Source organism: Poecilia reticulata, chromosome 5 (genome assembly GCF_904066995.2).
Source record: "Poecilia reticulata chromosome 5, P_reticulata-male-v2, whole genome shotgun sequence".
Lineage (NCBI taxonomy): Eukaryota > Metazoa > Chordata > Actinopteri > Cyprinodontiformes > Poeciliidae > Poecilia > Poecilia reticulata.
The window spans coordinates 25,349,028-25,373,209 of record NC_088834.1 but is presented as its reverse complement, the minus strand read 5'-3'; the positions used below and the strand labels follow the sequence as shown (position 1 = coordinate 25,373,209).

Sequence of the window (24,182 nt, the reverse complement as noted above, 5' to 3'; positions counted from 1 at the left end):
CCCTCCTCCTCTTCCTCCTTCATCTGCTGACTTACTGTCACTGTCCTGCTCACCTTCTGGCGTTTAAATCCTCAGTGCAAACCCCCCGGCCCCCTCCCTGCCTCACCTAACTCCCACAAATTTATTAATATGATTTACATAAAGTTAAGGTTCCCCTCCCCTCACCCCAGCAGCCAAGGAGGCTGCTCTAAAATAAGCTGTGTTGGTGACAGAGAAAATGTGTTATGCGTGTCACAGGCCTGGAGGGCTCCGAAGGGGTAAGGGGGAGTGGGGGTGGCAGGATGTGAACGTCGAGAAGGATCCCCCGGGGCTTTCTGGCCTGGAAATGACATGGTGTGAGGGAAGAGCCACCATATCCTCGAATCAGTCATCTCCGCTGCAGGGAGGAGAGGTAGGATGGAAGGACAAAGCATGAGACGGCCCACCTCCTGGCGCACAACGATACCCACCATGGGAAATCTAGGCAGGCGCTCACACACTCAAACACACACCACGCTCACTGGTGGTGAATAATATTTTATTTGAGTTTTAAATATTGCTTTGGAGGAGGATTAATGCAGGGGAATGATGCACGCAAATTGTGGCTCTAGGACATCAGGGGCACACAGAGGTGCCCAGCACAGAAGTGGATTTTTTTTTTTAACAGTGCATATGTACAACCAAAGGGTCAGCGCTTAACTTGATTAATAAAATAAATCCTATAAAGTATTATTAAAGTATAAGAGGACCTTGTAACAGTCAAAAGCCACAATGTGAAAGAGATATATTAGATTTTTCTTGTACTAAACGAGAGCAAATCCTGAGAGTGGTAGAAGCTAACAGGCTAACAGGTAGATTAGCTGAGTTTAGCATCTCAAACTGACAATGTTTTCCTCCGTGGTACTTCTGGATTTTATTTATTTTTTTATGTAGCTGCACTTAAGGTGATCCATTCCTGATCGGTGCCATGTCTAGTAAGTGTTTCAAAATGTTCCAACAATCTGTCTGACATCTGTTAGTGTTTATTCACTTTTCTACCATCATCTGTAGAATTACTGATAAACTCACCAATCCTTACTTACCTTTTCAGCTTAAACTACACTGAAATTCTTTGTTGTGGCAGCAGTTAAGGTTCACAGGCAAACAAACAAAAAAAATATTGATTTGAGAACACCGGGACTAGGTAATGGCTAGCCACTAAATGACATTAGCATGTTTTTTTAAGCTTATTGATAGTAAATTACAGATGCCAGAGTTGGTCTGGAGTACACTTGATCATATTGAATACCGGAACCTTTTTGGAGGGTACAAAAAGTGCAAAAGCAGTCAAACATGGTGGTGGCAGTGTCATGGTCTGGGGCCTGGACAACTTAGCCATAATTGATGGAATCTTGAAATCTGCTCTCTACCAAAAACTCTTGAAAAAGTTTATACAGTAAGACGGTGATCGTCAAGCACATCAGCAATTCTACCTCTATGAAGTGGCCTAGTCGATGTTTGATGCGGAACAACCTTACGTGAGCTGGTGCTGTTCAAAAGCCCTCCAACATCACTGCGTTAAAGCCGCTGTGCCCAAAGAAGTGTGGGCCAAAATCATCGGCTGTAAGTTGTATTGAGTGACGCTTCATTGCAGCTGTTGTGGACGGACCAGGAAGGTTTGAGCAGCTTTTACTCCCTTATCAATGGAATCAGGAGTTAAAACCTGCCTAATTAATTTACTCCATCTTTGCCAGAGATTAAAATTAGCTCAACGGTCTGAAAGCTGTTGGTGTGGCCCAAGAAAGAAAAACACAGACGATATCTGTAAGGGGGCGATGATCATTCAGAACACTCTTTATAGACTACTCTAACTTGGATTGAATTACTCCACACTGATTACAAATTCTTCACAGAGCAGTCAGTGATTCATGATTTTATTTGACTTCTTTATGCTTCTTAGTTTTCTCCAAATCAATCCCATCTCAACTCGGTGTCATAGTTTGATGAGCTGGATGTAATATGAGACACCTAGTTATTGGTGTCGTTCTAACTGGATTAGACAGAGTGTAAAGGTGAGACAAATCAAAAGGATTTCTCTCCACATGACATCTCAAATGAATTTCTGTCTTCCAGAAGGAGCCTGGTCTCGCACGACTCAAACTTTACTACGGCTGAAACCATCACACAGCCAAGCCTCGGCCGCCATCACGCCACGACTGGAGCGAAATCGTGACCCGATGATCACACATCTGTGCCAGATGGGCTGAAAATAGCGGGGTGTGGTGGCGCTTACTCATCGCAAGGTCAATATCTGCCCGATGACGACCGAGTGATCTCTAGGCAGCTTTCTGATGAGATGATTGTTGAGGAATACCCTGATATTTAGGGCCTATATTGCACATGGGAGATACAACCCAGACTAGAGGTATAAAAACAAAAAAAGAAAAGAAAAAGGGAAATTGTTCTCCTGTAGCAGGGGTGGCGCAGCATGCCAAAGGTTCTGAACACAACTAAAAACCAGGACGTGTGAAGCCGAAGCCAAAGGCCTCGTTTCCCCTCTAAAGGAAGACTAAAGTACGGCTGTGAGTTGTAACTCGGCGTGGCCTGTGTTGGGAGCTGCAAAATTACCCCCCACCCTGTGCAAAATGTCAACACCATATTTTCTGGCCAGAATCTTCAAGAGGACTGTGACTCGGAGGGAGACGAAGAGGAACACAGAGAGGAGAATTCACCGAAACCATTTATTTTTTTTCCCCCTCCCACCCCCGATGCTCCATCTTAATTACCGCAGTGCAAGCCGTGCAAATCCGATTGGGCCGTTTATGCCCGGAAACTCATCACCACAGTGCGATATTAATTACTCCGGTAGGATTCATGCTATATTTGATATGCACAATGCGTTGCGGCCATTACCAGCCTTGTGTTTCAGCCCGAGCCCTGCGTGTCAGCGGTAATCAAGTCTAAACGTTGACACCAACACAACCGGCCCGGTCGATGAAAGGATGCGGACGCTTTCCTTTTGATGGAGGAATTTGAATCCCTGGCCTCCCCCCGTTTGAGTTTGTGTGCGCGCGTCTTAATCTGAGTCGATATCCTCTTAATATCTCTCAGGCGCGACTCCATTATGAGGCTGCTCATTGGGTTTTCCTGATTTAAACATGCCTTTTATGTCCCATTGTTCCCCCCCACCACCACCCAAAACTATTAGATTAAGTGGAGTCAAACGCAATTACAGCACACAGCTGTTCCCCGTGAGCCTGTACGCCGCCGCGTTCGAGGCCAGGAGATGTGTACGCCATACTGCGATTATCATATAATGCTCCCGGTACTCCAACGGCATGATGCGCGGAGTAAGATGAATGGGGAGGAAAGTGGGAGTGAGAGAACCGAATGAGAAACTAAAAGGAGAAAATGAAGCTGGGATGACTGACAGGAGGGAAGAGAGAGAGAGAGAACCCAGCTTGGCTCTGACTCCATCAGTGGAGCAACACTGACCTCTGCTGGCTGAAATTTCCCTCCTGATTTTACAATTTTAGGTCGCCAGCAACAGTTTTAAAATTGCTTTCTTTAAGTCATCAACCTTATGAGCAACCAGGACCATAGATCAAACACACGGAGGAGCAGAGGGGGTGTGGAGAAAAAATAACCCCACAAAGAGTTGTGCCAATTACTGGTTCAGGTTCTACATTGCTCTTGTAAAAATGTAATCAATCAACTGCTCCAATGTGGGCCACACACAATGCAGAAAACAGTTTAGCACAAAGACGCAGGGAAAAAGGTAACGGCCCCGTTAATGATGCAGCCACACTTTTAGTGAGCTTGGAAATTAGATGTACATATAAGGAAATGGCACCCATTTAAACCGGTCTATTCATTTTCTGTCTCTCAACACACACCCTCCGATGTCTGGTAAGTGTGTTAAATGGCGGCCATCACTGAGACTGCAGCTCTGTTTTCCAGGAGTGTTCAGGAGAAAAAATACTGGTATGGAGTTTATAGTATTTAAAAAGTGAAAGTACATTACAAAGGTATGCAAACGTCTTCTCAGCGTGTCAGGACTTTATGGAACAGGGATGTGAAACATGGAGCCTCGGAGACACACGTCACTCTTTGGCCCCTTCACTGTGACTCTTCCAAAACCAAGAGAGAAATGTTTGATTATAAAGTGGTTTCAGGAGTTTATACAACATCTCCATAAAATATTGACAATGGTGCAAGGTTTTTAAAAGTATTTTTTTATAGCTGGAAACTGTCCCATATATATTTCTGGGTGGACTAACTATCTTTAGTTATTGCATTTATGGAAAATACTCACTCAGCTGGCCCCAGTGTACAAAATAGTTGTGTTTTTTTACCTTTGTAAAAGTTAGCTATCAGTCTTGTTGTGCAATTTAAAAATAGAAATACATCTTGGTTTGACTTCCAAAATAAAACATTGAATTTGGTTCATATTTTATTTTGTAGCAACAGAGGTCAAAGTGGTGCTTTGAATCGAAAAGGTCGCCGACCTCTGTAGTAGCACCACAGTTTGCAACCTCTACAGATGCCAGTCCTTTGTGATCTTTGAAATACTTCTCTCTCAACCTTATACATGTTTTTTTAGTTTTTTCCCATTTTTTCACAAAATATCTCAAGCTCGGTCAGACTGACTGGAGTTCATCATTTGTTTTAGTCTTGCAGCAGATTCTTAGCTAGATTTAGTCCTGAACTTGGACACACACTTTAATCTGTTACTCTGGCTGTGTGTGTGTAGTTGTTCTGCCAGAAGGTGAACTTTCCTCCTCAGTTCTATGCGCTTTGTAAGATTCTCAAATGTCTTCTTTCTGGATTATTCTGCATTTAGCTCCACCCATTTTACCTCCAACTCCAATCAGCTTCTCTGTTCCTGCTGAAGATAAGCCTCCCCACATCATGATGTTGCCATCACCGTGTGTTACCATTTAGTGTAGAGTGGGACTTGGTCTTCTGTAATAAAGTAGAGAACAGAGGACATCCCTTTAGGCGTTTGATGTGTGTTTATGCTCCTTGGTAAACTGCAAACTAAACATCTCATGGTTTTGCTTCAACAAGAGATTTTCCTACTCATTACTAAACTCATGTTTGTGTTGGTAATGTAACACAATGTGAAGGATATGATCATCTTTGCAAGGACATGTACCTGCTGCGGTGCCATACCCATCTAAACAATGGCAGCAAGAGCCAGATAGAGCACGAGCGTTTGATGTGACGACCCAAAGCTAACCTTGAGCTTACCTCCCAGACAAATGAGGGATCATGACGAATCCACCCAAATTTGAACGCCATCAAATCTCTCACTTTAATGGGTTTGATCAGCTGCACAGAAATTACACAAAAGATCCAACGGGGGAGCTTTTAGATACCATTTGAACACCATACAGCCCTCCTCCCCCCTCCCCCCTCTGTTAATGGTGTGCTGGCACGCACGCGTAGCAGTGTAACCATGGACGGGGTTGGCTGGAGTAACCGGCCCTGGCGCCCCACGCCTCCAGTTAAGTGATACATCCAACTGGCTTGGTGGTGCACATATAGTCAGGCCTGAACAGATGCCACTGATTTTGCCTAGCCAAAGTGACCCAGAAACGAGCTGGCGAAGCACCTAGAAAAGCAAACTGGTAATGAGAGAACTGGTCTGCTGGATGGCGGACGGACGGCGCGGTGTGGAGCCTCGCCACGGTGGCCATCTTTTTGGCTTTGCTGCTTTCACTTTGTCCTTTCGATGTACCTCTCGCTCGGTTCCTTCATTCCTTGTTTTTTTGCCGCCTCCTACCCGCTGATTTCTTCTGTTCCCGTTGTGCCCATATTGACTTTCTGTGTGTCTCATTCTCAATTTCGCAGACACAAAAACTCATAAATTCTGTATTTTCCCCATCGTGTAGCGCTCCCACTGAGCAGATTTGATGTGTTTTCATGTCTGTACATGCCTGCATGAATATGCGTGCATGTGTGTGAGTGCGTAGCTGATGCACCCTGTGACATATTGCGGTAATGAAAAGTTCCACCGCAGAGACGGCTGCGGCCCACTAATTAAACACCTCCCATGTGACCTTATTGCAGGCACCAGTTGCCATAGAGTCTAACCACATCTCTGGGCTTCAAACTGCCTCCACTTATTTTAAATAAAATGAAACGCTGGGGCAGTGGGAGGCAAGTGTTGGGAGGTCATGACCTAAAATCATAAAAACATAAAAAATTTAAAAATAAATCATAAAACGAGTTGGCGTCCCAGAGGAACTTTGCGTCTCGCTGCAAAAGAACAACTAAAAACAAAAACGCCACTTGTGCAACAATGAGCCCTTTTTTCTGCACGTTCAGAGAGTCGCAGTTCCAGCTGTGAGCACGCTGTAAAACCGTCACCGAGGCGGCTTTGTGTTGATGTGGGAGTCTGTTCGGGTCGGGGCCCCCAGAATGAAGGTGTCCTCCGATTTGGTCCGTTGCAAGGCAGGGGTCAGTGCAACAGATGACTCAGCACCTGTCACCGGCCGAGTCCCACTCATCACTTACGGACTCCATATGCTGCCCATTAAAAGTCACACGTGAGTCCACACACTTGGTGACCCCCGCTTGCACATCTGCTGTCGAAGAATTAAACACATGCGGTGACGAAGGAGGGATGGTACCAATCACAAAAATGAGTTTCTGTTAGCTGAAAGTGAGCTGGTCGACATGTCCAGCATGGCTTTGAAGACTTAAGTTGCACAGTGAAAATTGTTGGGTTTACTTTCAATTGTATTCCATATAGTCTTAAGCAATGAAAAAGTATTAATAGGTGTTCATAGACATTGTTACTATTCCTTAAATGATAATCCCTGCTCTAATTCAGCTACTCGCTTCAGCTAAAAAACAAACTACTATTCTTCTAATGCGCACAAAGAAGGTGACATATTGCTGAAGCTAATCAACTCAGTGATCTCTGTCATGTTTACATAAGAATATGACTACACTGTTGTACAAAGAAAGGCTGCAGCAGTGCCGTGTCATGCTACAATCACAGTTTTAGGGAGTAGAACAAGTTGTGCATAAGTGCAAGAGCAATCATACGTGGATTTCAAATTTTTTATACAGATCTGTGGCATGAATTTACCTGAATTGTGGACTTTTGCTCTTTAATCAGCAACTTGCTGGAGTTTCCTAAGTGGTAAATTGAATCCACCTGCATTTAATTTTTCACAAAAAAAAAAAAAAAAATTAAAAAAAAGACAGATGTGGAGCCTTCAGACGTTTGTTGGAGAACATTAGTGAACAGACAGCATCATGAAGCAGGTACATCATAGCCTGGTAAAAACCTGCCCCTTCTTCTTTGCTTTGATTCCTACAGAGTTTCTGGACCCGGAGCCATTGAGAAACAACTACTTGCTGGAGGTGTGGACTCTGTTGAAGATTAAAATTTTACCCAATCGCTGACGTATATGTAGTGTGCCAGCTTGACACTATGAAGCTTACCAGAAATTGCCTTCACTGTAAATAACCACCCTCCTATGCTAATAGAGAAGTGCCGATGGCCGTTAATGTTTATTAAATGTTTGGAAGCGTGGCCAACACGGACTCCACGGCTTCATTTGCTTCCTCCACCGCTATTGTCAAATTACGAGAAGACTACAATTGCAAAGATCGACGTCACCGTTCACAACTTCTTATTGTTTTTTCAGGAAGGCAGTGGCCAGGCTGGGTCAGGAGTAAAAATATGGAGAAGTTTAAAGTAGGGCCAACTTATAAAAGTAGATCTCAAGCTTGAACATTTCACAGTACACCGTTTATCTGCTGTAAATACAAAGAGTGCGACACTAACTCAAACTTATCAAGACATTGCTGTCCACCTAAACTTCAAGAAGCAAAGAGGCTCATGGTGTTTGAAAGGAGCTGCAGACATCCAAAGCTCAGGTGAGAGAAACTGTCTATAAGACAAGTAGTAGGAGGGAACTGCTTTTGGCTTTTATGGATGAGTGGCAAGAAGAAAGTCATAAGAATTAAGCCAGATAATTGCTTTAGTAAAAGCAAAAACAAGATGATGAAACCTGCACAGAGGCAGTTTATAACCTGAACTAGAGCCTCGCTGGATGGCGACCAGCTTACAGCCTTAGAGGGACAACAGAGAAACCAAATGAAGGAGCTTAAAAGTGAAAGAGAGCTCCGCTTTGCACCACTACAAGTCAATGTTCTAAGTGTGTGAATGCAAATATGTCAAGATTTGTTTATGTGTGAGCCTAATGTGATTGTGTGTGTGTGTGCGCGCGGGCGTGCTTATAAGTTCAGGAAAAGCCTGAGAGCACACTTGACTGGCTGTGTAAAATGAAATGCAGAGGGCATTCTCTTCAAACGGATGGTATTCAAAGAGCAGGGAGTTTCAAAAGGAGACAGCACTGAGGGCACTCCGGTTTGAACTGTGTTTGCGCAAAGGCTCCTGCTCTTTTTCAAAAACGAAAAGAAAAAATTCCTGAAGTGCACTCTCAGGGTTTTCTTGGAGCGAGGGGTTTGGGGAAGGGGGAATATTAGGAGACATAAAGAGAAAGGTGGCAGAGCCAGACAGACAGCCAGAGATGAGGTTTACCAAACCGACCAGGGGAATACATGCGGAGCGGGGAGGGAGCCGTGGACCGCAAGGTAAGAGAAAGGAGAGGAAGAAAGTGAGAAAGCGAGGGACACATAGAAGCAGAACACTGGCCCGGGGCACTGGTACGTGCCGTGCCTCTTCAGGAGACTCAGAGAAGAGGAGGAGGAAAAAAAAAAAAAAACTGAGAAAGAACAGAAACCCACTTTCCATGCGGCCCCTAGAGGAGCGCACGCATGGCGCCCTACATGGCTGCACCAATCTGACCTCGGCGCTGCAGGAATAATGCTTACTGAATTACCCCATCGACGGCCTGGTGCCCCGTCATGCCGGCTCCCTCACACACTCATAATAAACACACTCCATCACCTGTTCGTCCGAAGCACGCCGCCCAAAGAGAGCATATTAATTATAGATGTACGTTAAATTACTTTCATTACCTCCCCTACTCAGTGGTCAGGACAAAGACATGGATGATGGATGGAAGCGGTTGTTATGTCTCCCTGTGCAGCGAAAGTCCCTTTTTTTTTTTTTGGTACTTTGTCCAACCCTTTTTCCTCTCCATTCTGGGATTTCATTTGCATCAGTTCCTTCGCTCACATGGCGTTCGTCTTTCTTTGCAGACTGGAACCAGACAGTCATGACTAATCTTTGAATGAAAAATCTGTCCTCGGAAAACATGGAATTAAGGGCAGCGCACAGTACCACACCACAAGTACAATGCATAAACTACACACAGAGTGAGGCAAATAACAGCCGTAAGACCCATGTTTAGCTAAAAACCTACATCTTTTGCTACTTGGTAATCCATCAACAGAGTCTAGACAACAAATGGAAATAGTTAAAGCGTTGTATATAACACTGTAGCTTCAAAAGATTAATCATCTGCTGTCTTGAAATGAGGCTTTGCTGGATATTGAATGTAAAGTGGGAGCTTCACCATGCAAAGTTAGGGGTCAACCTGTACTTCAAAATGTATTGATGACTAAAGGAGGGAGAGTAAAAGATGTGAAACCATTATGCAAAGATGATGGCATTTTCGTTAAGGAGGCTATTGTAAATTAGTTGCATTTTGGTAACCAAACAAGTCATAAGAATGTAGTCATAAAAAAGTTTTCAAAAATCGTATATGTCTCAAGTCATCCCACGACGTGCACCCAGGACTTTCCATTTCTTATTTCTTAGAAAGTTCTTGATGGGTTTGCTGGTATCACTGTCATGTTGTAGAGTTTAGTTCTGTTAACTCTAAGGCTTTTGAGACTCATCTGGCCAAAGATTATCACAGGCTTGTACCTTCATCCTGCTACAACTTCCATCAGGGGTGTGGAGACTTCTTCTAGCATCCTGTGGTGCTGCTTTTAGTAATTGATTGTCTGCAGTCCGTTTACGTCTTTCATGGAGTGTTTTCTATTTCTCTTTCTGGACACTGTTATTTGTTTTTCTAATAATACGTTTTCAAGCTTTTTAGATTATGAAATAGGCTGTCAACAATGTAAGTTGTAAATAGAATTAAGGGGCTGAAAATAAAATATATTAGATTTATGACAACAAACCAGCAAAACGCAAAGAACTGTGTACAGTTTTTCAACCAAACTAACCAACTGAGTTCAAATGCTGTTGGATGCAGTTAATGTTAGCTAAAAGATTACTAGCTGATAACAATACAGCACCTCAAGCTTGTTAACAAGTAGCCTGTAGGCTACTGATGATGATGCCTATGTTCAAAATTAGGTAGATCTGGTTACATTCCCTTGAGTAACTTTTTGAAAAAAAAAAACAAAAAGGTACTTATTAGAGTAGTTTCACAGCACTGCTCCTTTTTCTTTTACTTGAGTAATATTATTATTGCTTCGATTCTTTTTTGTTGTTGTTGCTACGATTCATTTTGTCCCCACCAAATTAAGCCGATGCACTGAATATGGGACTGCAAATTGGTCAAACCCTTCTGGGTTAAACTGGTGGATTTGCTGAGTAGCTGGTTGGATGTAGCGGTCCCATTGACACTTGCCCTACTATGCCTGTTAGGAGATAGAACCCAAATAACAAATAAAAATGTGTAGGGCGGTAAAGTGGAGGGGCCAAAGGTTCCCTGTTCTGGCGAAGCTGCGCAGATCACTTCCAGTTCAGACTTGTGGGAATAATGTATTTAGTGCCCACAGATTCTATTGTTTTTCATAGCACATGCTCACTGCTGCTGTTATTACCCCTAGCAACAGTTGCCATGCTGCTGACAATGATGTCATCAGCATGACTTTAAATGATGTCTGTCATGAGGCCCAGTTAAGAATGACTTTGTGATGTCATAGAGTCCATGACATCACCAACTGATCAGTTAATTCTCCGGTCAATTAACACAGAATTTATTTGGACATTTTAGCTCAGCTCAACAAAGATGAGTAACGAAAGCTCACAACTCACTTTTTTTTTGTTGAAAAACATGAAAAATAGGTTCTCAAACAAAGTCCATGCTGGTCAAACAACCCCGGATTACAGGAAAAAAAAAAAACTCTCTCAGTGAACTTCTTTAGAAATTTTTGGAAGAACACCATGAGGTTTTGATCTTACTTTTGAGAGAAACGGGAGAATTAAATGTGGATGTTCTCTCAGAGGAGTCAGAAGAGCTGAGTGAACAGATTTTTTAAATCCTCGCCAGAGATGCTTCCCACTTTGCTTCTGGACTGCATTTAATTGGACTTCTTGATTACCCTGAAGGACATAAAGTTATTGTGGAAAAATTCAAACATCACCTGGAGAATCCTGTTCCTCCAAAGAAAATGTTTACATCTACAAAACAAAAGATCAGAAAGACTTTTTTTTCCTAGTGAGGACTTGTACTCAGATAAAAACTTCCTGAGTGAGGATTATACTCAGGCAGGCATGGACCATGAACGATTTTTGAAGGACACAAAAGAGATGGCTTTCAAACGTGGAACCAAAGAGGAAAGAAGAAATATGGTGGAAAATAATCTTTGGTGATTGATTTATGAGTCCAGTCATAGACCTAGATATGCCGCTTACAAAATGAAGCACACCGTACCTGTCCAGAAAAAGTTTGCTCCTAAACTCTGGGAAGAAGGACATAGATTTTGTCTTTTTTGACAACATGGAAAGAAAACTCTGCGGAGACATCTTTCAACTTCTCTGAGGCAATTATGATTTAGTTAGAGAATTACTGTGAGAAGTGACAACCCAATAGTTACTTAGAAGGTTATACAGTGTTTCAAAAGAACCCTGGCACGTCCTAGGAAAATGAATTTTCCACCACAGGACTATCTCAGAAAGGCTTGGAAGTACATTCAACATGCTTTCTGTTGTGGAGATAATTCAGATGAAGCTCAGACTCAAGAACCGTCTAAGAGTGGAACAAACATTGAGTTTTGTCCAGTCTTAGTTTGGCCTCTGAGTTTGGGCCACTCAGAGGAGGCAGATTCTGACTCCGAGTCCGGACCGACCTCGGAAACATTGAAAGTCAAGACGCAGTAGACTTTGAGGACCAGGACATAAACAAATGCTATCCTTATGTGAACGAAGGTGATCTAGTTTTGGAAGACATCAATTCAATAGACTTTGAAGTCCTGGACAAGAATGAAGAGCCTGAGATAAAGCCTGCTGTTGAGGTGAAGTCTGCTGTTGAGATAAAGCCTGAAGTCAACAGAAACAGAATGTGTCGTGTTGAAGGGACGTTCTCCAGCAGAGAGCATGGACCATACGCCTTATGATGCAACACAAAAATATTCCCAATGCAGACAAACCTTGGTGCTGAAAGCATGACAAAAATACCAAGATTTGGTTTTTTTGACTTTGCTGGAACTGAAGGCAAATGAGGACCGGCCTCCGAGTCAGGACCGTCCTCCAGGTCAGGACCTGCCTCCGAGTTAAGACTGTCCTCCAAGTGAGGTCCTGCCTCCGAGTTAAGACTGTCCTCCAAGTGAGGTCCTGCCTCCTAATCAGGACCTGCCTCCGGGTCAGGACCTGCCCTCGGGTCAGGACCTGCCTCCGAGTGAGGTCCGTCCTCCGAGTGAGGCAGGTCCTCCGGATCAGGACCTGCCTCCGAGTGAGGTCCATCCTCCGAGTGAGGTCTGTCCTCCGGATCAGGACCTGCCTCCGAGTGAGGTCCGTCCTCCGAGTCAGGACCTGCCTCCGAGTCAGGACCAGCCTCCGAGTCAGGCATGTCATCCGATTCAGGAACGGCATCTGAGTCAGGCATGTCATCCGATTCAGGACCGGCCTCCAGGTCAGGACCTGCCTCCGAATCAGGACCGGCCTCCGGGTTAAGACCTCCCTCAGAGTCAGGACCTGCCTCCGGATCAGGACCGTCCTCCAGATCAAGACCATCCTCCGAGTGAGGTCCTGCCACCGAGTTAAGACCTGCCTCTGGATTAGGACCGTCGTCCGAGTCAGGACCGGCCTCCGGATTCAGGATCGTCTTCCGATTCAGGACCTGCCTCAGAGTTAAGATCTGCCTCAGAGTCAGGACCGTCCTCCTTAGCGTACTAGGTAAACTTGCTTTCATGGCCTGACCTTGGTGTCTTGGCCGTTGTTTTGAAAGCTCTATACCTTAATTATTTTCCATACAGATTGCAAATTCTTGTAAAGACTGAGGGGTTACACCAGTGGTTCCTAAACCTTTTCTCCTGGCCCCCCCAGTGGTTTCCAAACTATTTCTGGGCCCCCCCCTATGGCTTACAAATAGCTGTCTGGTTGAACGTGTGTGTGAGCAAAGGGGGCGGGGGATGGATTCTTAGAGACTCCCTGTTCTACTCAGCCCCGGCTCCAGATGAACAAGGGGGGGGAAATCAACTTTTTGGGGGGCAAAATGAATCATAGCTGAACATAGACACCACCATCAGTTGCCTACAAGCTACATGTTAAGCTTAAGGTGCTGTATTGATATTAGTTAGCTAGTCATCTTTTAGCTAACTTTACCTGCATCCAACAGCTTTACTCAACAGTCTGTTAGTTTGGGGGAAAAACTGTGAAAAGTTCTTTGCGTTTTGCTGGTTTGCTGCCATGATTCTAACACACAACTGCGTAGCTCTGAACAGCAGCAGCAGGTCTCCTTGACTGCTGCACTGGTGTAAACCCAGCGCGAGCGTCATTTAAAGGCGGCTCGGAAAAACAGGTTACGACATGTTAACAACGGATTAAACAGTTTTAACTGCTGATAAAAGTGACTGAGGACACAGATATGGGAAGTGCAGAAACTCCTATTATATCAAATTGACAGAGAAATAACAGAGTTGGCCATTCTAAGGTAAAACCCCAGCGCATACAGTGTTCATGTTTTGTTTTTTTCATCCAGACGGCTCCCCCCGGCAATGGCACGGCGTCCCCCTACGGGGCGCGCCCCACAGTTTGGGAACCTCTGGGTTACACTGTTTTCACATGACTGTAATTGCACGTGACCCAATAAATGGCACTTTGCAAAAATCTTCTTTGCAATTATGATGAGCAACCAGATCAAACAAGGTGGTGGTCAGCAACATTATCTCAGGATGAACACTGAGCAAATGACAGAGTCCCACCACTTCTCCCTTTCCAAATTCTGTCGGCTGCTCAATGAATACAGAAATACTTTGTCTGCATGCAGACGTCTCCCTGCTTTTACTGTCCTCCGTTTGCCTGATGTCACTCCTGCAAGGAAAGCATTGCGTTTGGCAACCCTCACTTTCTCAACACTGCAGCTCTATCTAATCTCTGCCGCTCTGAAACATCCCCTTCAATTTCTTCTGCTGATGGATGCCGGTGCTCTCCGAGCCCTGTGGGACCGCATTCTTTCCTCTTTTACTTGTCTCCAGCTCTTCACTTGTGTAAGACCACTTCAGATTCATCAGGTCAGACCCCACACCCCAGCCACCCAGCCTCCACCTCCACCATCTCCTTTTGTAAACAGAGGAGCTCAGATTCACACAGATCTAAAGGTCAGGGGAAGGGGCTGATAATCAACATCCAGACGCCGGTCTCTGCCCCCCCCCCACTTCTTTAGGCGGCGTGTTGTGAGAGCTTGGCAGGCGTGATGCTTTTATGAAGAGTGATAACCAATTACAGACACCTTCTCCCAGTGTGGGAACTTCTTCAAACGGGAGACGACAGTAAACTGAGACCTGTCGGTCATGGTTAGTAAATGTTGTTACATTTTAATTCCAGTCCTCGTCAAGAGGCGAGGAAGAGACTCCCTCTCTCCTCGTAAGATGCACACTTTGTTTCAGCTGCTGATCTCACTCGGCTGTGCTTTTGTCATTTTTGGAAGTAAATTAAATCCTGCAAAGGACTTGTTCCTAGTTTGTCACTTTACAACCACCAACTTCAACGCAGTTTACCAGGATTGAATGTGACAGACCTCAGTCTCACGTCTTTGCCTCCAACAGGTTTCTTGCAGGTTTGATCAATATTTTGCTCATTAGCTAATAGTTATTGGAGAGAAAATAAAGACCACACAGAATCATGCTGCCATAATAATTCAAGGTGTGTTCAGAGACATGTGTGATGTTAGTTTTCCACCAAACAGTGATTTGCAAGTAGTCTACATTTTTGAATTTTGATCTCATGTGACCAGAGATTTTTTTTTTCCCTGTTATATATTGTAGATTGATTAATTGATTGAACAGACTTATGGTTCACATATATATACAAAAAGAACAAATGCATATTAATAGAGATGGGTGTTTTGGCAAAAAATATGTATTTGTTTTCAATGAACTACTTTGATAATTAACTCAGTAGGGTTTTAAACCACCAATCCAGTGTCTACTTATTGAAAATTTGTACAAACGGAAAGAAATTAACACCTAATAAGATGCATCTCAAAAAACACCAACTACTAAACATAATTCCCTCAAGCATTCATTTAGGAACATTACAGACTTCAAAATATGAAAATTTTAATTTTGTCATCTAACAATATGTTCAGCGCTGTAAAACACAAAACTTGCAAATCTAGTTTAAGCAACTCTTTAAAATCTCTTGTAAAAACGTGTAGAAAATGGTGGCAGTAGGGAAGAAGGGAAGATGGCACCGTTCGGGTTCTGTAGCATCCTCTGATTAATTAAGAGAACCTGTTACTCGAGAGACACATGATGTGTCAGAGTCATGGGGGCTGAATTCATATGCAAGCCACACTTTTCAGATGTCTATACAACTTTGTGTTGATCTTTCACATTGCAACATAGATCCCACTGCACTGAACCGCACTGAAAACCTCCTGGTTATTCCACCAAATATTGATTTCTGAACTCTTCCTGCGTTAAAACATTAGTTTTGTTGTTTCAAAATCAATATGAACTTGTTTTCCTTGCTTTATCTGAGATCTGAAAGCTCTGGATCTTTTTTGTTATTTCGACCGTTTCTCATTTTCTGCAAATAAATACTAAATTTTTGCTTTGAATTTCAGAGACATGTCAGTAGTTCATAGAATAAAAGAAGAATGTTCATCTTACTCAAACATAGACCTATAAAGAGTAAAATCAGATAAACTGATCATTTTAAGTGGTCTCTTAATTTGTTAGAGATGTATTTTACCTCAGCATTCTACTGTTTGCTTACAAGTGGAAGGTTTTGTCCCTTCCTCCTGAGATGTAATCTAGGATGGAAATTTTCTGCGACTTGCAGCCATGGAACCCTCACACCTCTGCAGCAGCTCTGACATTTCCACACAGTGGAGCGCAGCAATAGGCAACCTTACGGTTTGTTATTCACAACGGCTGATGCTTCTGTTGCTCTACATTCTTTGACCCGATCTTCTTCCCGGCCCTCTGGAGAGAGACACAAGTTGTTGTTTTTTTTTTTTATCTCTAAGCAGGAAGGACAACAGTCACGGAGCAAACCCTGCGCCGGCAGAGGAGGAGGAGGGTCAGCGGGCCAGAGTGGGGAAACAGGAGGTGAGATGGAATATAATAATGACAAACAGACCCCCGGCCACGGCGCCGGCAGCTTTGTCTCGGGGGGACCTTTCCACCTTGTCATGTCCAAAGACCTTGTGCTGCGGCACTCGACAAAAGGACAGGAAATAGACAAAAAAAAAAAAAGGTTGTGTATGTTTGCCGCTGCTGCCGGTCTAATTTATTGGCCCAATGATTTGCTGATGTGTATGAGGCTGCATGCAGCTCCGAGCGCTCGCCTGGAACGTGGGGGCCTCGCTTCATTAGGCGCTCACACCCTTAAGCTGCTGACATTTCCAAACTTGTTCCCCAGTCTTCTAATTGTCATGAAAAATTGGACAGAGTCGCCCCAACGCCGAGGAGCTCGGGCGCTGGGCCTCGATCCGATGGCATTTCTCACTCGTCCCGGTGTCATTTGGTGAGCCGGGCGAACGCGCGGCGCGACAACACGCTTTCGTTCTTCCCTGATGGCGCAAGACGCGAGAAGGGGCGAGATCCCGACGCCGCCGGTGAACGATGGGGTTTATGAAACAGAAAGGGCATCAAGAACAGAGTTTTAAACAACTGATTTATTAGGGTTAACAGTGGAGACTGTTCATACAAAAACCGGACATGTGTGAAAATGTCTTTAGGGATTATTAAAACGATAGAAAAGCTGCCATCTTGACTGAAACACCGGAGCTAGAGTGCTATAAAAAGTATTTGCACCCTTATAGATTTTCTTTTCTTTTTGGCCTAAATTCGTTTCAGGTCATTAAAACATATTTCATCACCAGACAAAGATAACCAGAGAAAATGCAGTTTTTATTTTTCTAAAATAAAAAAAGCTCACCAAACCATTGTAGCCACATGAAAGGAAGTATTTACCTTCCTGCTTTTCAATCACTAATTAATGAATTAACTGCAATTAACCACATCTGTGTGAAAGCTGAGTCTAGTTTCAGACGTAGAGAATCAAGAAGTCACATAAATAGAAGCTGTCTGGCAACATGAAGTAGGGAGAACGATCTCACATTAAACTGAGATGTTCTGATCTTAACATTTCAAAAACCCTCTAATGCAGCCAAATTAAAACATGTCTCCAAAGAATAATTTCTCTGCAGCAATGTAAAAGACTTGGTACAAAAGCTCACTAGCAGTTGTTAGGTTTAGAGGGCAATTACTTTTTCCCCATGAGGCCAGTGGTGTGGCTATTCTTCTTTTCCTTTCTTTCAATTTTCAAAGCAGTGAAATTAATTTTAAAAAAAATTACTCACTTTTTTTTCTGATTATAAATTTCTTTGATGATCTAAAATATTTAAGTGAGGCAAAAAAAAAAAAGCAAAAACATTATTATTTTTTTTTTTTACAGCATTGTAGATTTAGGAATGTTTTAAATACACATTTTCCAGTTGAATAGTATAAAACACACTCACATGTGCAAAATGTCATTGACTAACTCGTGTCTACCATTTCCAAAGGATGCATAATTTTTATTGCTCTAATAAATCTTTTTAATTCTATGAGGAATTGTAAAATAATAAAAAAAACACACACACAACTAATTTTGCAATCCACTTGATGCTAAAATTTGCTAATATTTCACATAAACCTTAAAATAACACATGAAGGTTGGCTCAGCCTGCTTTGGTCCACACCTGAGATGCACCGACAGACAAAGTACAAGTAGAGGAAAAAAAACACACACACAGACTGATAAACATGGAATAACGACACATTGCGTCAGACTGTGTATAAGTGACCCGCCATGTTGGGCAGGGATCCTGTCTGGACTCTGATGTTACTCAGGTAATGAAAGACGTTGAGCTTTTAGCACAGCATGTTGATGCTCCCACCACTACTTGATGTTAGTAATATTTTTTTTTCTTCATTATTAGATGAAATGCCACAATACTTAAGTTAAATAAAATTATTTTATTTGGGGAATAAATTCTAATGAGTGCACACTTTAGTTAATACTTTTTTGATCTGCAAACAAAAACCAGCTGAAGGTGTTTATCTGTTTTAAGTTGGTATGCCTCTTAGATTGCAACACGTGTAACACATTAAGTTCACATTTACTTTTTTATATGAAATAAGCAACGGATATCCTACAGTATATGACCTAGACAAGAACATAATAACATGATTAAATGAATTTGAAAAGATAGAAATTAAATAAATTTTTTTTAGAGTTCTTTGAATTATGTAAATGTTTCTCCAGTATTTAGGGAATTGTCTTAAAAGCCTAAGAGTATTTTTTTTTTTTTGAAACATATTCATTCTCACTCTTTCACATGTAACAAGACAACAAAATGTGGCTTTAAATTCCAGACAGAAAAAAAGAAACAAAACCTTAAACTTAAGATAGGAAAATAAATCTGTTGACATCACACCTCCTCTATTTACTTCAAAAATCCATCATGTCCCTCCAAATATGGCTGTAGTCTTAAGGTATCTTAGCAACAGGCTCAGTCAGTGGGTGTGAACAAATTCTACAGAAACAGAGGAACTGACTGGATCCTGACGCAAAGACGGGAAAAGATCAGATAAACATGGAAATGTGGAAAAAAATGCAGCTTTTCAATTAATCAGTGGGTAAAAACTCAAATAGCAGCTTTTAACAAAATCTGCCATGTAGAGTGCATATTTAGTTTTAATTTTTCACAAAGCTGATATAAATATGATGGGACCCAAAGGCCAGATTCAGCAAATCCCCCATGGCTCGAGGTTAGAGAACTGGCATGTCGGTGCATTGGAGCTACAGAGTCTCCATAAAAGTAAACACTATTTACTAACATTAAAGGCTTGACTTCTCCAAAGTTTGAGATAATGCTGCTGACAATAAAGCATGAATTAAACCTTACAGTAACACCAAAGGTGGGCAAAGTACCTAAAAGAGCAGCAAATATACTCACTCAAGTAAAAGTAAAAAGTAGCCGTCTAGTTAATTAAGAGTAAAAAGGTATTTGGTAAAAACTTTACTCAAGTAGTGAGTAACTGATTAAATTATCAATAATTTAATGTTTGAAAATCACATTTTCAGATGGACCAAATTATAAAGATATGTGGATTTTGGGGGGTATTTTAAGGATAAAAATGACCATCATTCGTATAAATAAAAGATTTTAAAAAAGGCAAAAGAAATTTTTTCCCCAAATTAGATTAATTGGATAAAAAAAAAACTTATGAAACTTTAACAAGAAACTGCAAGTATGTTTCTGTCTGGTGAATTTTTGGCTAAAACATGTTTGTTTTTTTTATTCAGTAGAGAATCCAGAAATTTTACTCAAGTAAGAGTAGAAATACTTCATAATAAAATTACTCAAGTAAAAGTAAAAGATATGCATAATTAAAGTACATGTAGAAGTGTATTTAAAAAAAAAAACGTTACTCAAGTAAATGTAATTGAGTAAATTTAGCTGGTTACTACCAATCTGTGAGCATTACCTTCACTGGTTTAACGAGTTTCTTTTGTGTGCTCTGGTTCTGGCTCTGGTTGGGCCGTGTTCATCAGTTCCATCTGAGCCTCTGAGCTGCTCGCCTGCTCCTGGTTCTCTACGGTGTTCTGGTTCTGCTCCGTGTCTTTTCCTCTATTTGCCTTCTCTAACCTGTTGTAGTTGTAGACGTTCATGACGAAGAGGAAGAGCCCACCGGTCGTGATCACTCCTCCACACATGAAGAAAAGGTACTTGTAGTCATCAAAGATGTCCACCAGGAGCCCTGCAAATTCAAAGTCGAAGCAGGAAAAGAAAGCCAGTTTAACCGCTTTATTTTAACTTTGGGGGTGAACAGGAACCAACCAGATTCTTATATGCGTGTGCAGAAGGAAACGAGCGAGGACAGGCTAATTTGAGAGGAGCTGCTTTGGAGCAAACAGAGCCGCTGAACGCTTTCTGGCTCTCCTGTTTAAGACAATTTGAACGGCAGAAGCGAAGGCCGTTCTCAGAAACATAAATGCGCAGAAAGGGTCTGCAGAAAGGCGACAAATGTGCTTCAGATTAGACTTAAAGCTCCAGGTTTCCAGAAACCAAAGAGCCTGGGTTACCTTCACCAACAGATGGAGAAGGTAGTGCCGGAAAAAGATGGAAAAATCCAACACTGTCCAACATGGACAAACATGGATATTTATCAGTTTTGTTATTTCTACCTTGGAAATTCAATTAAAAGAGACTGGAAAACAGAAACTGAGGGAGAATAATTAAACATGGAGACATTTCCTAGAATCCTGTTTTAACATATCACACTATAGATGATATACTTAAAAAAAAAAAAAAAATCAAGCCTTTTATATGAACTTCTTAGATTAACTAACTACCACATTACAGAACCCATCACATTGAAAGAGAGCGTTTTAGGGTGAAAGGACCATTAAAAAGGTTTCTCTCATCACATTCCAGCTTTGCAGCAGCAGATGATGATGAGCATAATATTTGTGTACGTGTCTGCACCATGAGGGGTCATTTTTCATTCTGCCTCTCAATGCATTATCTGATTGATAGCACTCATCTGGTGCCGGTGCTCAGATGACCACCACCCTCATTAAGACAGTCCTTGATTGGCTGAGCAGTAATTATGTCCATCTGGCATAGTCACCCCTTTCTCTTTTTTTTTAGTGCCTTCGCAGCCTAATTATGGCCCAGGTACAGGACTTTAATGACGAGAGTTTGAACTGAGCATCATTAAACACCCAACGCAAAAGGCTAATTACTCTCACTTACCTCACTTTCTCCTAATTGGCTTGACCTGAAGGTTTTGGAGGAGCAGTAACAAGCAGATACGGGATACATAACGATTGTGCCCTCTGGAGGAGAACGTTACACAAGCAAGGAGGCACTTATTTGGCCCCATTAAAAGGGGGCCCTCAGAAAGGGGGTCACTCCCGGTCAAAACTTTTCACTTTAGCGAAAAAGCGGAGAGAAAGTTTATCTGTTGAAAACCCTCATCTGTGCTTTTTCATCAAACTGACCAGCTTCTAAATGAACGCTTAGTTTCCTGAGGAGTGATACTTTATGAAAAATAATTACGACCGAGATTTAGCCGCTAACGCTACGCCACTGGATTTCTAATGACACTAAAACAAAACAGAAAACAATCTAGGCAGAGGATAATGGAACCCGCTGCAAAACTAAAAATCCCACACAATAAATATTCTGCAACAAAGTTAAGAACCATCGTTGGTTACATCAAAAACATCTGAAATTTTGCCATATACTCTTACGTTACAAATGTCTTTGAATATTTTGTTAATCTCAAAGGAGAAATGAAAAAGTAAATATCCAAGCAGGAGTTTAAAACTGGCTGGTATAGTTTACACTGCTAATAGTTTCATTTATATGTAGGCCTGCCTGAGCAGAAGAAGAACAACATGGATATTGGAGCGTGGGGCGGGTCATCTGATGTTTTTCTAGTTTGGATAATTTACCTATAAGCACACAAAAACTAGATTTGCATAGGAAATTTAACCTTTCCTTTGAGTTCTTTTCTTTCTCTCCCCTTTTCAGATTAAACAGTTGACAAGTCAGCCCATTATCGCCCTCTACTGGGCTGCAAAGAAAGCTGTGTGCAATTCAACTGAAAGCGGCCAACGTTTGAGGACACGGAGAGCGACAAGACCCGTACCAAGCTGGGCCTTTCATAAAATCCTAAACAGCCAAAGCTCAGTAGTAATAATTCATCTCAAACAACATTAAAGTAATTCTGAGGTTTAAACACTTAGGTATTGCATTTTTTAGGTAGCTTGCTTCCAAACAAGCACACACCCACACATAGATTTATCTGACTTTACATTATCGACTCGCTCTTTGGTCTACGATGTTGCAATATTTGGCTGCAGCAATCTGAGAGCAGATCTAGTTGTGTAATTCTGAGACAAAGAGTGAGGTTTGTGCACATGGTGAGATGCACAGACAAATCACTTATTGAGGGTACGTTACCTGCAGCCGGCGGTCCCAAGAGCATGGGGAAGCACTCTATGATGGTCACCAGTCCAACAGCACTGGGGAAGCGCTGGTTTCCCATCAGGTCCATGAGGCATTCAAATATCAGTGCAAAAACCATCCCAAAGCCCACTCCGAAGAACACAGCGTAGGCCACCAGCAGCGGGTAGGTCCTCATCAGGGGGCAGAGGAGGTGGAACGTGCCATTGAAGACCATGGCGAAGCTGAAGAGGTACTGGATCCTCGGCCTGACCCACTTGCTGTTGGCTACCAGCCCCGTGAGAGGCCGAACAAACATGTCGACGAAGCCCATGACGGAGAGCAGATAGGCGGCAGAGTACTCCTCTACGCCTCGGCTGACTGCGTACGCCGACAAAAACACGATGGGCGCGTAGGCGCCAAAGATGAACATCACGTTTCCAACGAGGTAAATGATAAAGCCCGGATCCTTGAAGGACGACAGATCCGCAAAGGTCTTAACTTTTTTCAGACGGCTCCCTTTCGACTTTGTGTTGTTTGACTGATCCACTTCCTTTGGTGGCGCAGAGTGCTGAGTGACGGGTCTCATTACGGCCCCCGCAACGCAGCAGTTTAACATCATACCCCCGAGGATGAGTAGGCTTCCTCTCCAGCCAAAGTGTCCTAAGAGATACTGGTTGACCGGGGCCAGGAAGCAGAGGAACACCGGACTGCCGGCCATGGCGAGGCCGTTGGCCAATGGTCGCTTGGCGAGGAAATATTTACTGATGATGGTGAGAGACGCGTTCAGGTTAAAGCAGAGTCCCCAACCTGTATGGGGAGAAAAAAATTTAAATAAATAAATTAAAGAGAGTCGCATTTAAAATGCTTAAGAAGGAAAAGCTGTGCTGAAGCTCAACTCTAGAGAGTCCTTTCCTAAATTAAATCAGAACTGATTGTGCTCCGTGTTCATTTAGATTTCATCTCATTTTAGTTTTGCCGGCTAAAATCTCATTACAGAATGCTGGAATTATTTCAGAAATAATTTCTCCATTTAAGTAGAAATAAATTAGGTAGCCTGGGTAATACATTTACTCTCCTGCCTTCTGCTCTGAACATATTAATTTAATAGCGCCTTAATTTAAGGAAGATGAAGAGCTACAGCTACATGGTTGCAGCGCTAGATTTTCTCCTTCCAATGTCAATTTACTGCTCTGGTCCGAGTTGACAAGTAAGTCGCTCAAACTCATTATTTTACGTAAACTAACTTTGACGTAGCAGGGAAACATTGTCTGGTTTTAGTTTGTAAAAGTCAGTATTAATAGTATTTAGTGTGCAGTGTTTTTAAAAAATATATATATTTTCAGGAGCAATGTCCGTTTCCGCTAGACAAAGATCTGAGCAGCAGGTAATGAAAGGAAAGCAGGAATGACTTTAGAATAAAAGAGGAAAGCTTTTTTTAATTTTAAATGTGTTTTTGTTTTCACATACAGAAAGAAAACAAACATGCTAATGCTAGATAAGCTAGCTTTTAGCTTGTTGGATGTTATTTTCAGAGCAGTATGAGTTGCATGTTTATCTTGATGCCAGCTTCAACTACACACAATATCACAAAGAATTTTTTTAATGCAAGACTATATGCAGACTTTAGTCAAATGTCCGTTTTATAGCATCAATAGAGCAAGACAACTTCATCTAAGCCTTCACAATGACAACCTAAGCATTGCAAACACTTATTGCTCAACTTCAATAATAACAACTGTAAGCCAAATGTAAATATTTGCATTTGGTATCATGTGTTAAGGCTGTGGACTTCAAACAATGCAATGCAGAAGATATTAACTATAACAGGGAAAACAAGAGTGATGAAGTTTATATAATTTACATTAGAGTTACACTAATATG

General features: G+C 42.3%; 1 protein-coding gene across 3 annotated transcripts in view; it reads right to left on the bottom strand.

Annotated features, from left to right (window-relative positions):
* Positions 1 to 4,398: 4,398 nt before the first annotated feature.
* Positions 4,399 to 24,182, bottom strand: part of LOC103465047 (monocarboxylate transporter 2-like) — a 31,180-nt gene continuing 11,396 nt past the window's right edge. For 2 of the 3 annotated variants that reach the window (XM_081607363.1, XM_081607362.1), the window contains 2 exons: positions 22,317 to 23,108; positions 16,951 to 20,103 (listed from right to left, as the gene is read on the bottom strand). In XM_081607363.1, coding sequence (XP_081463489.1) covers positions 19,841 to 20,103; positions 22,317 to 23,108 — 1,055 coding nt within the window. In that variant the 3' untranslated portion in view covers positions 16,951 to 19,840. Of the gene's footprint in view, positions 4,924 to 16,950; positions 20,104 to 22,316; positions 23,109 to 24,182 lie in introns of those variants that run through there. The other variant, XM_008409566.2, reaches the window with a different exon arrangement.